Source organism: Erinaceus europaeus, chromosome 17 (assembly GCF_950295315.1).
Source record: "Erinaceus europaeus chromosome 17, mEriEur2.1, whole genome shotgun sequence".
Taxonomy (NCBI): domain Eukaryota; kingdom Metazoa; phylum Chordata; class Mammalia; order Eulipotyphla; family Erinaceidae; genus Erinaceus; species Erinaceus europaeus.
This window is the reverse complement of record NC_080178.1, coordinates 8,289,612-8,302,852: the sequence shown is the minus strand read 5'-3', so window position 1 is coordinate 8,302,852 and position 13,241 is coordinate 8,289,612. Positions and strand designations below refer to the sequence as shown.

General features: G+C 43.3%; 1 protein-coding gene across 2 annotated transcripts in view; it reads left to right on the top strand.

The window, feature by feature from the left end:
• LPXN (leupaxin) overlaps positions 1-5,468 on the top strand; it is a 59,468-nt gene extending 54,000 nt beyond the window's left edge. For both annotated transcript variants that reach the window (XM_060176239.1, XM_060176240.1), the window contains 2 exons: positions 3,071-3,219; positions 3,830-5,468. In XM_060176239.1, the coding sequence (XP_060032222.1) occupies positions 3,071-3,219; positions 3,830-4,099 (419 nt within the window). In that variant the 3' untranslated portion in view covers positions 4,100-5,468. The remainder of the gene's footprint in view (positions 1-3,070; positions 3,220-3,829) is intronic.
• The last annotated feature ends 7,773 nt before the right edge of the window (positions 5,469-13,241 follow it).

The window sequence follows — 13,241 nt, the reverse complement described above, 5'->3', positions numbered from 1 at the left end:
TCATCTCTACAACTATCTGTCCACTTTTATACATAGTTGCCTCAGTTGGAGTCAGTACAAAGCATAAGTGGAATTGCCAAGAGTCATCTACCTCCAAGCGAATGCTAAGGAAAATTCATCCCAAAAAATCTCACCTGCATAACTATGTCCTTGTCAGGCCTGAAGTGAAACTCTAAAGCAGGTGTACTTCTGGGACTGATGGCCTTGATTTTGTTGGCATTTCGTTCAGTAAATACTTACTGAGCAACCACTGTGAATGTGCCAGATCCTTTTCTAGGTATTAGAACGCAGTCACAGAAGACACACTTCTTACCACCATGATGCCCGTTTGCTAGCGAGACAATATACTAACCCCAAATTAAATTGCTGAATACACTAAGAGAGAGGGAGAGACAGAGACAATGATGGCGGGGGGGGTGCTTGGGCAAGTGTGGTTAAATAATTAATTTTTAAAATTTATTTATTTTAATGAATTAATTAATTTGAGACAGACAGACTAAAGCACTGCTCTATCCTGTGCGATGCCAGGGACTGAAACTCACACGTATTCTGTATCTGCAGAGTACCTACTCAGCTACGTAATAAGGATATAAAAAAAAAAACAAACAATCTTCACACAATGATTTCCCCCCCCCCCCAGAGCACTGCTCAGTTCTGGCTTATGGTGGTACAGGGGACTGAACCTGGGACTTTGGTGCCTCACACTTGAGAGTCTTTTTGCATAACCATTATGCTGTCTTCTCCTCTTCACACAACGATTTTCACAAAGATTCCTCACATCACTGAGAAACTCCACCTTGTTTTTCTCATGTTTCTAAAAAGAAAAAGAAAAAAAGCCATTACGCCTAACTTATTTGAATCAGGACTTAAGGTATTATTTACATTGTATCTGGCTTTTTTTTTCTCCCTTTCAAAAAATTTAAAATTCCGTAACAATCCTTCGTTCCTTATTTTTATTGTTTGTTGGTTTACCAGAGTTCTGTTCAGCTCTGGCTTGTGGTGGTGAGGACTGAACCTAGGGCTTCAATCGGGCACGAAAGTTGTTCACATAACTATTAAACCATCTCCCCATATCTTTTTCTCCCCCCCGCAACCACTGACTTACTAAGCAACTGCTACTTGCCAGTCTTCTATATTCTTGATTTGATAGACTGCTTTCTCATAAAGATGTCTGGCTGGTCTGCTCGTCCTCCTCACCTGCACAAGTCCAATTCCCCTGGGGTTCAAAGGAAGGGAGGGAAATGGAAACACTCTGGAGCAAGGAACCTTGGAGGCGTTCAGGTGATGGCCTGAAATGCGGCGCTGGACACGTTCATCAGGGCCGTATTTATGCAGCAAATGTTGGCAAACTTTCCTCTGAATTTGATCCTTCACTCAATTATGTAATTATTTGTCTTATGGATTTGAGACATTTTCTCATTCCTTAATGAGACTGGGAGAAGGTCAGAGACAGTGATATCCTTTACTGCAGGTCCCCTCAGGGATCTTGTGAGCTTCAGCACATAGCACACTGAGTAATGATAGTTATTATGTTAAATTATATTATTAGATAATGCACTAGTAATATTGAATGTTTATCTTTCCAATTTAAGTATAAGATTGTTTTTTTTTTCCTTATACAGTGTCTTATATACTGAAAGTCTTGCTTGCCGGACAAGGTGGTGGCACACCTGGTTGAGGGCACATGTTACAATGTTCAAGGACTGGGGTTCGAGCCCCTGGTTCCCACCTGCAGGGGAAAATCTTCACAAATGGTGAAGCAGTGTTGCAAGTGTGTCTCTGTCTCCCTGTCATTCCCTTCCTCTCGATTTCTGGCTGTGTCTATCCAATAAATAAATATAGGTAATTAAAAAATTTAAAAAATTGCTTGCCTAATGCATTACCATATTACTAAAGTACTTATTTCCTTTATTAAAAAAAATCTAAAGTAAGGGGTCAGGCGGTAGCACAGCAGGTTAAGCGCAGGTGGCGCAAAGCGCAAGGACCGGCCCAATGATCCTGGTTCAAGCCCCCAGCTCCCCACCTGCCGGGGGATCGATTCACAAGCCGTGAAGCAGGTCTGCAGGTGTCTATCTTTTTCTCCCCCTCTCTGTCTTCCCCTTCTCTCTCCATTTCTCTCTGTCCTATCCAACAGCAAAGACATCAACGACAACAGTGATAACCACAGGGATGATTAAAAAAAAAAAGTAAGGGCAACAAAGGGGGAAAAGATAGCCTCCAGGAGCAGTGGATTTGTGGTGCAGGCACCGAGTCCCAGAAATAACCCTGTAGGTAAGGGGGGAAAAAAAACTATAGTAATTTAGACAAGATTTAAACCTTGAACCTTGACAGGTAACAAGGTTACTGAAAGTACTGTGAGTAGGTTAAGATTTAGTTGTTACTACACACACACACACACACTGTGAAAGAGAAATTGAGGGGGCAGAGATAGGGAGGGAGAGAGAGAGACACCTGCAGCCCTGCTTCACCATTTGTGACCCCACACACACACACAGCTGGGGATCAGACACTTGAACCTAGAACTTTAAGCACTGTAATGTGTGCACTTAACCAGATGCACCACCACCTGGCCCCTGTAGTAGGTATGTCAAGAGCCTCCATTTGAACATGAGGACACTGAGGCTGTTTTAACCGTTGAACTTTTTTTCCCCCCTTAACCTCCAACTTGGCTTCCAAATCCCCAACTGCAACACCGAATCCATTTTTATTTATATTTTATTTTTAAATTTTTATATTTATTTTCCCTTTTATTGACCTAGTTTTTTATTGTTGTTGTAGCTATTATTGTTTTTATTGGTGTGTCATTGTTAGGACACAGAGAAATGAACAAAGGCGGGGCAGACAGAGAGGGGGAGAGAAAGATAGACACCTGCAAACCTGCTTCACCGCCTGTGAAGCGACTCCCCTGCAGGTGGGGAGCCGGGGGCTGGAGCCAGAATCCTTAAAGCCGCGGGTCCTAGTGCTTTGTGCCAAGTGCGCTTAACCCGCTGCGTTACTGCCGGACTCTTTATTTATTTATTTATTTATTTATTTATTTATTTATTTATTTATTTATTTATTTTCTCTCCAGGCTTTCACGAGAAAGACAAGAAGCCATATTGCCGAAAGGACTTCTTAGCCATGTTCTCACCCAAGTGTGGCGGCTGTAACCGCCCGGTGTTGGAGAACTACCTTTCCGCCATGGACACCGTCTGGCACCCGGAGTGCTTTGTGTGTGGGGTCTGTATGCTCACTTACCTTCTGGATTTCGCACACGTCAAAGTTTCTTTCTTTTTTTTTTTATTAATTTATTTTCCCTTTTGTTGCCCTTGTTCTTTTTCATTGTTGTAGAGGGGGAGGGGAAGACAGAGAAGGGGAAAGAAAGATAGACACCTGCAGACCTGCTTCATCGCCTGTGAAGGGACTCCCCTGCAGGTGGGGAGCCGGGGGTTTGAACTGGGATCCTTAAGAGGGTCCTCGCGCTTTGTGCCACATGCGCTTAACCCGCTGCGCTACCTCCCGACTCCCACAAGTCGAAGTTTCTTCTGCTCTGAGAGATGCAAATAAGAGGATTCACAGCTCAGGATGAGGGACTTAGTAAGGGCTTTCTGAAAGGGATGCAGAATACAGCATCCACTGCAGGCTTTCACTGTTCTCTTTCGCAAGTGGACCGTCATCTCACCTCCACTGAACAAGGACCCAAGTGAATGCCTGTCACTTGATAGGTAACGGGCTGGACTTTGAAGACTGAGAAGTTAGACCTTGCTAATGTTATGCCACTTGACATCTGATTGACATCATTTCTTCTCTCCCCCACCACTTTTTTTTTTTCCCTCTCTGCCTCCTCCAGGACTGCTTCAGCAGTTTCTCCACAGGCTCTTTCTTTGAGCTGGATGGACGTCCTTTCTGTGAGCTCCACTACCATCACCGCCGGGGAACCCTCTGCCAGGGATGTGGGCAGCCCATCACCGGCCGCTGCATCAGTGCCATGGGCTACAAGTTCCATCCTGAGCACTTTGTGTGTGCCTTCTGCCTGGCTCAGCTGTCAAAGGGCGTTTTCAAGGAACAGAATGGCAAGACCTATTGTCAGCCTTGCTTCTGTAAGCTCTTCCCACAGTAACCTCAGCTCTTCCCACTCTGATCTCGCTTGAATCAGCCCAGGCCTCTTCAAAGGCTCTGCGTGATTTAAATCGGGAGAAGAATGAGTGCATTTCTTGTCACTGAGCTTCTGTTCAGTAAACTAACAGAAAAAAAATTTGGGGGGTGATGAACAAATAAGGGAACTTACAGATATCATATGGCTAGGCATGTAGTATTCAATGGCAGATTTCCAGCCTTGTTTAAAATTCAGGAGCAACCAGAAAGCTCTGAACTACAACTCTATCAGGTCCTGGAGAGAGAAGAGGAAAAAGAGAGGGCCAGACAGATGTAGTCATATGGGTATGTGTAACCTGGAAAAAAAAAAAAAAGAGAAGATGGGACGTTAAAAAAAAAAAAAGGCAAGTATATACATATATAGACAGATAGTTGTAGAAATAATAGTTAACCCATATCTGCAACCTTAGGAGAACTGCTGTAGCTTACTGTAGAGGGACTGGGGATTTTTAGAACTCTGGTGGTGATGGGAGCGCTGTGAAATTATACTCCTGTTGACTTGTAATTTTTTAAATCAATATTAAATCACTAAAAAAGAAAAAAAAAAGAAAAGAATAGGGAAGCTTCCGATAGAGGGAACAGGACACAGAACTCTGGTGGTGGTGGGGCTGTAGGAAATTATACCCCTGTCATCTTACAGTCCTGTTAATCATTATTAAATCACTAATAATTTCCCCCCTGTGGCCCCAGTTCTTTGATGGCCTCCTCATATCTTCCTCCTCTGACCCTCATGGATACCTCTTAGCAAGTTTCCCACAGCTGTAGATCTTATTCTTGCTGTCAGGGATTGTGGGGTACTTACTCTTAAACTCTTTTAGTATCTTTTCAGTGCCTTATGCTCTTCTCAAGAGGAAGTAGATATAACCGGACAACTTTGAGGTCAGAGGACACTGAAAAGTAAAATGGTGTGTGGTTTTGATGACTCGTTGCCAAATTTGGAGACAAATTTTTCTGGCTTTTCATGTTCTATACTAGGTAATCTGTATAGACGCACTTGTCTATATTTTTGTTTACTTCCATACAATAGATAAAAGAAATTCAGTTGAATGTGGCTTCCTCACCACTAACTTTTCTCTTCATTTGGATTTACTACATTAAATGGGGTTTTACTATTTAGTTTTTGATGCTTACATAATTAAATCATTTGAGAAGATGGAAAACATTTTTTAAATTAGTTTTCATCACTTTATTTACATATGGAGAAAACTTGGATGTGTACCCTATAGGCATTTTGCAAATTTGTATTCGCATATGTAGACATATCTCTAAATGCTTCAGATTGTGTATATTGAATGCACTGATAATGTCTAAATAAAGTAGTTCAAAAAAAAAAAGAGAAATGCATCTTCCTGTAGATGACAAGATGTCTGTTCTCAGAGCATCTCTGGAGAAAGGTGTTATAAAACGAGATCAGGCAGTGGTGCAGGGGTTAAGCGCACATAGTACAAAGCACAGGGACCTACACAAAGATCCTGGTTCGAGCCCCCGGCTCCCCACCTGGGGTGGAGGGGTCGCTTCACAAGCAGTGAAGCAGGTGTGCAGGTGTCTATCTTTCTCTCCTGTAGGACTATGTGAAAGCTTGGTAGAGCTTAGTGAAGCTCCCTTCATCCTTGGGTGGAGGTCTGGAAAGACACTCTTCTTGTTAACCTCTCTCCTTATAGAGATGAGCCAAGAGGAAAAGTCTCCCAGACTCAGCTTGCCTTGTTAGTCTCCCAGGCTCACAGAAATCCTATAGGTCTTCCTCACACTTAGTTCCCCCTGCTGTCAGCCAAATGGTTGCCTGCTTTAAGGTTCACTCACTCAAAGTTCACACATACACTTCACTTTCTGATCACAAAGGAAGAAAACATCCTGTTACACACTGAAAAGCCCCCAAAATCTTATTTCCTGGTGCCTTTTGATGTCCTTAGTTTACATCAAGCCTTGTTCTTCCTTCTCTATCTCACGTTACTGGTTCAACCCCTATTCTTCTCTCAAATGCCTTTGGATAATTAAATACCTGCAACAGGAGACTAATTGTTTTGACCTTTATGTATCTCATCAACTCTTGTCATACCAACCCCCTACCATAGGGGGCAAGCTGACCTTTGAGAAACCTGTGAATTCTGATGTATATGAAAAATGTTCTTTGTTTAACTTTCTATATTAACTCAAACTCACCCTCCAATAAACGAGTGTTTGTACCAGAATGCTCCCTGAGGTCTCTTGTCTAGATCTTTGAGCCCCTTAGAGCCAAAGAGGGAGAATCGGTAAGCTTACCTCCTGGCCAGGGCCATCCCACGTGAGTCCCAGCACTCTCCTTCTCTATCTCCCTCTCCCCTTTCAATTTCTCTCTGTCCTATCTAAAAAAAAAACAAAAAAAAAAAACATTGGGGGAGTCAGGCAGTAGCACAGAGGGTTAAGTGCACGTGCCGCAAAGCGCAAGGACCAGTGTAAGGATCCCGGTTCGAGCCCCCGGCTCCCTACATGCAGGGGTTTTGCTTCACAGGCAGTGAATCAGGTCTGCAGGTGTATATCTTTCTCTCCCCTTCTCTATCTTCCCCTCCTCTTTCCATTTCTCTCTGTCCTATCTAACAATGATGACAGCAGCAGCAACAACAATAATAATCACCACAACAATAAAAACAACAAGGGCAACAAAAGGGAAAATAAATAAATATTTTTTAAAAATTGGGAAAAAAATGGCCTCCAGGAGCAGTGGATTTGTAATGCAGGCACCAAACCCTAGCCATAAACCTGGAGGCAAAAAAAAAAATGTTATAAATAAACAGTCACTTGATCATTCTCCAGTTTGAACAAAGAAATTCAAGCTCCAAAGGGAGAGCTTCACTCAATTCTCTCTCCCTCTGAAAAATGTTACAGGTAAATGTATAAAATAGCTTATCAGGTTGTTATAAACCTAATTTTCTTTTCTTTTTTTTTTTTAATTTTGGATTAGATCAGGAGTTTTTTTTTTTTTTTTTTTTTTTTTTTTGCCTCCAGGGTTATTGCTGACGCTCAGTGCCTGCACTGCAAATCCACTGCTCCTGGAGGGCATTTTTTCCCCATTTTGTTACACTTGTTGTTGTCATTATTATTGTTGACATTGATGTTATTGTTGTTGGACAGGACAGAGAGAAATCGAGAGAGGAGGGGAGACAAAAAGGAGAGAGAAAGATAGACACCTGCAGACCTGCTTCACCGCCTGTGAAGTGACTCGAACTAGGATCCTTACGCTGGTCCTTGCACTTTGCCCCATGCGCGCTTAACCCGCTGAACTACTCCTTGATCCCTTCTTCTTTTTTATAGACAATATTATTCTGTCATTTATTTTATTTAATGAGAGAGAGAGAGAGAAGACCAGAGCACTGCTCAGTTCTGGTTTCTAGTGATGCTGGGGATTGAACCTGGGACCTCGGAGCCTCAGGCATGAATGGTTTGACATGTGTGAAATAAACTTCAGAAGAAGGCATACTTCCTCAAAAGATAGTGGTAAGAGCCACCACACTATGTCTTTCTTACCATAGTCATGACAATAACTGTTGCAAAAACAGAAGTTTAAAGCACGGAGGAAAATATCACTGGAGTTGCTTTGGAAAGTAGCACAGTTAGCGTCTTTAGAATGATAGCAGAACAGAACTTCTCCAATTAAGTGATTTCATGTCACACTTTATTATCTCTGTCTCCTTTGTCAGCATGGAGGATGAAGACATTTTGAGTGTCAACAGGGAGTGGGAACAGTTAATTGTATAGAATTAACTCCAAATGCACCCAGGCAATTTGAGAGGCCACAGAGAGAGAGGGAGTCGGAAGGCCCCCTGGACTGTTTGGTTGGCTTAGTAGTTCCAGACTAAACAAACTATGTCATTGACTTCTGAGCATCCTCTGTGCAGTGTCCTCATTCTGTGATGTCACGTGCAGGTGTTGATCTAGCAGTGCTCACAGTCACCTTGGCAATTTGACAGAGTGAGCTAGTGGTTGTAGCCTGTGTAAAAGAATGTTCAGGTGTCAAAACATCAAAAAAAATTTTAGGATGAATTGTTTTGAGATTTCAGTACAATCTAAATTTTTTTTTTTTAAATATCAGAGAAAAACCGGAGCCATGAAGGTGCCGTTGAGAAGTGAGAGTTATTTTTCTTTTCACAATGACTGTAAGCTCAAAAGGCAATCCTGCCTCAGGGACCATGTCTTAACAAGAAGGAAAGCACTCCAAATTAATTCTCCTTAAAAAAATAAAACAGGAATACTGATACTCAAGGTGATTATTTACTTGCTTAGTCTTCTTCTTTTTCTTCTAGCGTTTGCCCTTCTTCCGTAGCCAGTCAACAGCGTCAGGTTGAGCCTGATGTAAAGTTTCGAGACCTTTGAATCTGGAGAGGTGGCAGTCGTTGACTATGTGGGTCATAGTCTGTCCGTAGCCGCAGGGGCAGTTCGGGTCGTCTCTGGCTCCCCAGCGATGGAACATAGCGGCGCACCGGCCATGGCCTGTTCGATAGCGATTGAGGAGGGCCCAATCATAACGTGCTAGGTCAAAGCCGGGTTGACGCTTGCAGGCGTCTGTGATGAGGTGTTTGTTCTTTACCTCAGCTGACTGCCAACTCTGTTTCCAAGAGTCTGGAACAGAGAAGTTCAGTGTAGGCATAGGGGACCAGATTGGGTGACAAGACGTCAAGCGTTGGACAGGGTGGGCGAAGATATCCGCGTATATTGGCAGGTGCGGTCGAGCGTAGACGTGGGAAATGAACTTAGATGATGCCATATCCCGACGAATATCTGGCGGGGTGATGTTGCTAAGAACTGGCAGCCATGGAACCGGGATGGAACGGATGGTTCCAGAAATTATCCTCATGGAGGAGTATAATTTGGAATCGACCAAGTGGACATGGGGGCTACGGAACCATACTGGGGCACAGTATTCTGCAGTGGAATAGCATAATGCCAGAGAGGATGATCGTAGTGTGGAAGCGCTCGCGCCCCATGAGGAGCTGGCCAGTCTTGCAATGATGTGATTCCTCGCGCCTTTGCTGCAGTTTTTATGAGATGTTTGTGAAATGACAGAGTGCGATCGAGAGTAACGCAAAGATAGACTGGCTGGGCTTCATGCCGGATTCTCATATCGCCAAGCTTGGCGATGCTTAGTCTTGCTTCTGGGTAACTTCTTTTTTTAATTTTTATTTATTCATATTTTTTCTTTTTATTTACTTACTGGGTACTAAAAGAGAGAAATTGAGAGAGGAGGAGGTGACAGAGAGGGAGAGGGACAGACAGACACCTGCAGCCCTGCTTCAATACTCGTGAAGCTTTCCCCCTGCAGGTGGGGGCCGGGGGCTTGAACCTGGGTCCTTGCGTACTGTAATGTGTGTGCTCAACCAGGTGTGCCACCGCCTGGCCCCTCTTTTTATTTTTTTAAAGTGTTGACATAAGGTTTTTTAAAAAAAAATTAGAAAATTTATTTTTACTTACTTATTGCATAGAGACAGCCAGAAATCTAGAGCAAAGGGGATGATAGGGAGAGAGCTAGAGAGACATCTGCAGCCCTGCTACACCATTCATGAAGCTTCCCCTTACAGGTGGGGAGCGGGGACTTGAACCCAAGTCCTTGCACATTGTAATATGTGTCCTCAACCAAGTGTACCACCACCTAGCCTCGATTCAAGGTACCTTGTAGCTTATAAAAAATTAAGATCCTGTGGTCTGGGAGGTGGCGCAGTGGTAAAGCTTTAGACTCTCAAGCATGAGGTTGTGAGTTCAATCCCCGGCAGCATATGTGCCAGAGTGATATCTGACTCTCTCTCTCTCTCCTCTTACCTTTTTCATAAATAAATAAAATCTTTAAAAAAATTAAAAGAAACTATGCTGGGTATCAAATAGTATAAGTGGTTCTGCAAAAAGACTTTCATGCCTGAGGTGCTGAGGTGCCAGGCTCTATCCCCTGCAACACCGTAAACCAAAGTTAAGCAGTGGTATGGTAAAAAATAAAAGCCACTCTCAAAAGACACAGCTTTCCCATTAGTGAGTGTGTGTTGAGATCACACACACACACACACACACACACACACACTTGAATTTTCTGTATACTGGGAACCATGTTTCAAAGTTATTATGTAGTTATACCTCGGAACAAGTAGAGCCCTCTAAGGTGATATATGTATTTGCCTCCAGGTTTATTCTTGGGGCCAAGTGTCTGCTTTCGAATCCACTGCTCCATGAGGCCATTTCCCTCTCAATTTTGTTGCCCTTGTTGTTATTGTTGCTATTGCCGCTGTTGTTGTTGGGCAGGACAGAGAGAAATGGAGAGAGGAGGGGAAGACAGAGGGGGAGAGAAAGACAGACACCTGTACACCTGCTTCACCACTTGTGAAGCAACCTCCTGCAGGTGGGGAGCTGGAGGGCTTGAATTGGAATTCTTAACGCCGGTCCTTGTGCTTCGCGCCACCTGCGCTTAACCCTCTGCGCTACCGCCCGGCCCCCTAAGGTGATATTTTGATGAGGAAGCAATTATTTTGTCCTCCACTTCCTAGTATACATTCAGAACTTCTCCAATGGCTGCCAGTTGTATGCGTCCTTTCTCATGGCCAGCAGAGGGAGAAAGAGTGCTTTCCTGAACTGGATTAGCCCACCAGCCATTTTTTGCTGGGAGAACTGACTGCAGCTGGGCTTAATTAAACCTTAAGAGTGCAGAGCAAGAGTTCCTGAGAACACCAAGGTTGAATGAAAGAAGTGTGAATATCTAACAAATCTGGGTCTGAATTCCAAACTCATAGGACTACATGTTCAAAATCATTTTTTTCTTTTTGATTATTACTCATTAACAGTATTTAAAACATAATTTTATTGGGAGCCGGGCAGTGGCACAGCGGGTTAAACGCACATGGCAGAAAGAGGCACAGACCCGCATCAGGATCCTGGTTTGAGCCCCCACCTCTGGCTCCCCACCTGCAGGGGGTTCGCTTCACAGGCGGTGAAGCAGGTCTGCAGGTGTCTCTCTTTCTCTCCCCCTCTCTGTCTTCCCCTCCTCTCTCCATTTCTCTCTGTCCTACCCAGCAATAACAACAACAACAACAAACAACAAGGGCAACAAACTTTCCCCTTGCAGGTGGGGACCAGGGGCTTGATCCTGGGTCCTTGCACACTGTAATGTGAGCGCTCAGTCAGGTATGCCACTGCCTGGCCCACTTTAGCAGTAGTTTATAAAGTTAAAAGAACTCAGGAGTTTAAGTTCATACTCATACACTGTGTGTGTAAGTTACCCTACTTTCTCCCAAAGTTCTGTGCAGCCCTCTGCTATAAGCACCAAGGCAAGATCATTTGGTTTTGGATTGCAATGCCTTTGTGCTTTGATAGGCCACATTAAATGAGACGATGCCATCATTGTGGATGTGAAATATAAGATAATATTTTTTCCAGCACTATTATTATTATTATTATCTTCAGCTTATCTTCTCCATAAGGAATTTCAGCTCTCCCATTTGGGGTCCCTGTTGTTAGGTGGGGCTGATCTTGTCCTTAGCTCCTGGGATGGATGCAGTTCTCAGGTGCAAGTAGGAAGTATATTTTCTTCTTCTGAACCATGGTGATTGGATCACAGGTAAACATGTGACCGTAGCACAACCAATCAGATTGTCTTTCTGGTGCTTTGTTGACTTTGTTGGGAAATACATGTTCAGATTTTGTTGGAATTCTCCTTAGGATAATGACAACCCATTGCTAGAGGCAAATATCTTTATCACCACTTAGGGGTAGCATACCTAAGAGAGGATCATTGAGTTGAGTGATGGAGAGAGTATATCGTCCACATTTGAGCCACCAGTCCTATACCAGGATGTGCAATCCTGACTCAGAAGTTATGTGAGTAGTAAATTCTCTTGTCTATTTCTTTGTTTTTGCTTACAAAGTGATCCACATTAGAATTCTGTCCTACTCTCACTGAATATGCAGAACACATCCTCTCTCTTTATAAAGAATTATGGTAGAATGAATAAATGACTCAACATTCTCAGTGGTGTCACATACAGTATTATTTCTTATCACCATGAAAATCAAATAGCCAAAAAGTAGTATCTGATCACTTCTCCATGCTTGTGTCCACTAGAGTCTGGTGATGTTCAAGAACTTCTTGTACCTGTCCTGTTTGTTTGTTCAGCTGAGTAAACACTTCTTATCAATATCACTCAAGTGGGAGGAAAAAGTGGGTGATGGATTGCTGGTTTGTTTAGTGCTCACCTGTTGGAGAAAAAAATAATAGCGTTACTGTAATGTGTATTTGCAATAAAAATAGTTGAAGAGGGGCCAGGTGGTGGCTCACCTGTTTGATCATACAGGTTACAATGTGCAGGGACCTGAGTTCGAGCCCCTAGCCCCCATCTGCAAGTGGAAAGCTTTGCGAGTGGAAAAGGAAAGCTGTATGTCTCTCTCTCTCTCTTTCCCTTTCTATCTCCCCCTACCCTCTCGAGTTTTGGCTGTCTCTAACCAATAAATAAATAGGTAAGTAAAAAAAAAAACAATAGAAGTGTGGATGTCATGCTTGTAGACCAAAAAAAAAAAAAACAGTTTTAGGAAGATATAAGACAATTGGATTTATATTTATTCTGAGTTGGGACTTGAAGAAAATTGAGTCTTAAAAGAGGTGGAGGACAAGAACGAAGACACCTATTGATGATTCGGAGAAGAGTTGTCAGTGGCAGTTTCCAGTGCCTTGGAGGCTGATGGTTTTCAGCATATCCACTGACACTTAGAACACATCACTTGTTGTCTCCAGGTGCTCTCGTATTTCAGATGAGCTGAGAAAGATGGGAAGCTCAAAAACAACGTGAAGGACTCTCAGGCCCCAGAAAAATATTACTAAAATCATGGATCCCTTGGAACATACCTAAGATGGACTTTCCTAGCTTCTTCCCACATGAAGATCCCCCCCCCCCAATTTCATCTGTTCTATTCCTACCTTTAGGCCCTTGTTTATTAAACAATTTGTCCTGCTTTGTGTCTTACTGCCTTCCAGCCACCAACTTGCAGATGCTACCATGACTCTATCCTACCTTCCCTGGGAAAATGACCCTACCAATGTGTCCCGAAGTCTCACTTCTCCAGAGTCCTGCCCCACTAGGGAAATATAGAAACAGGCCTGGGGT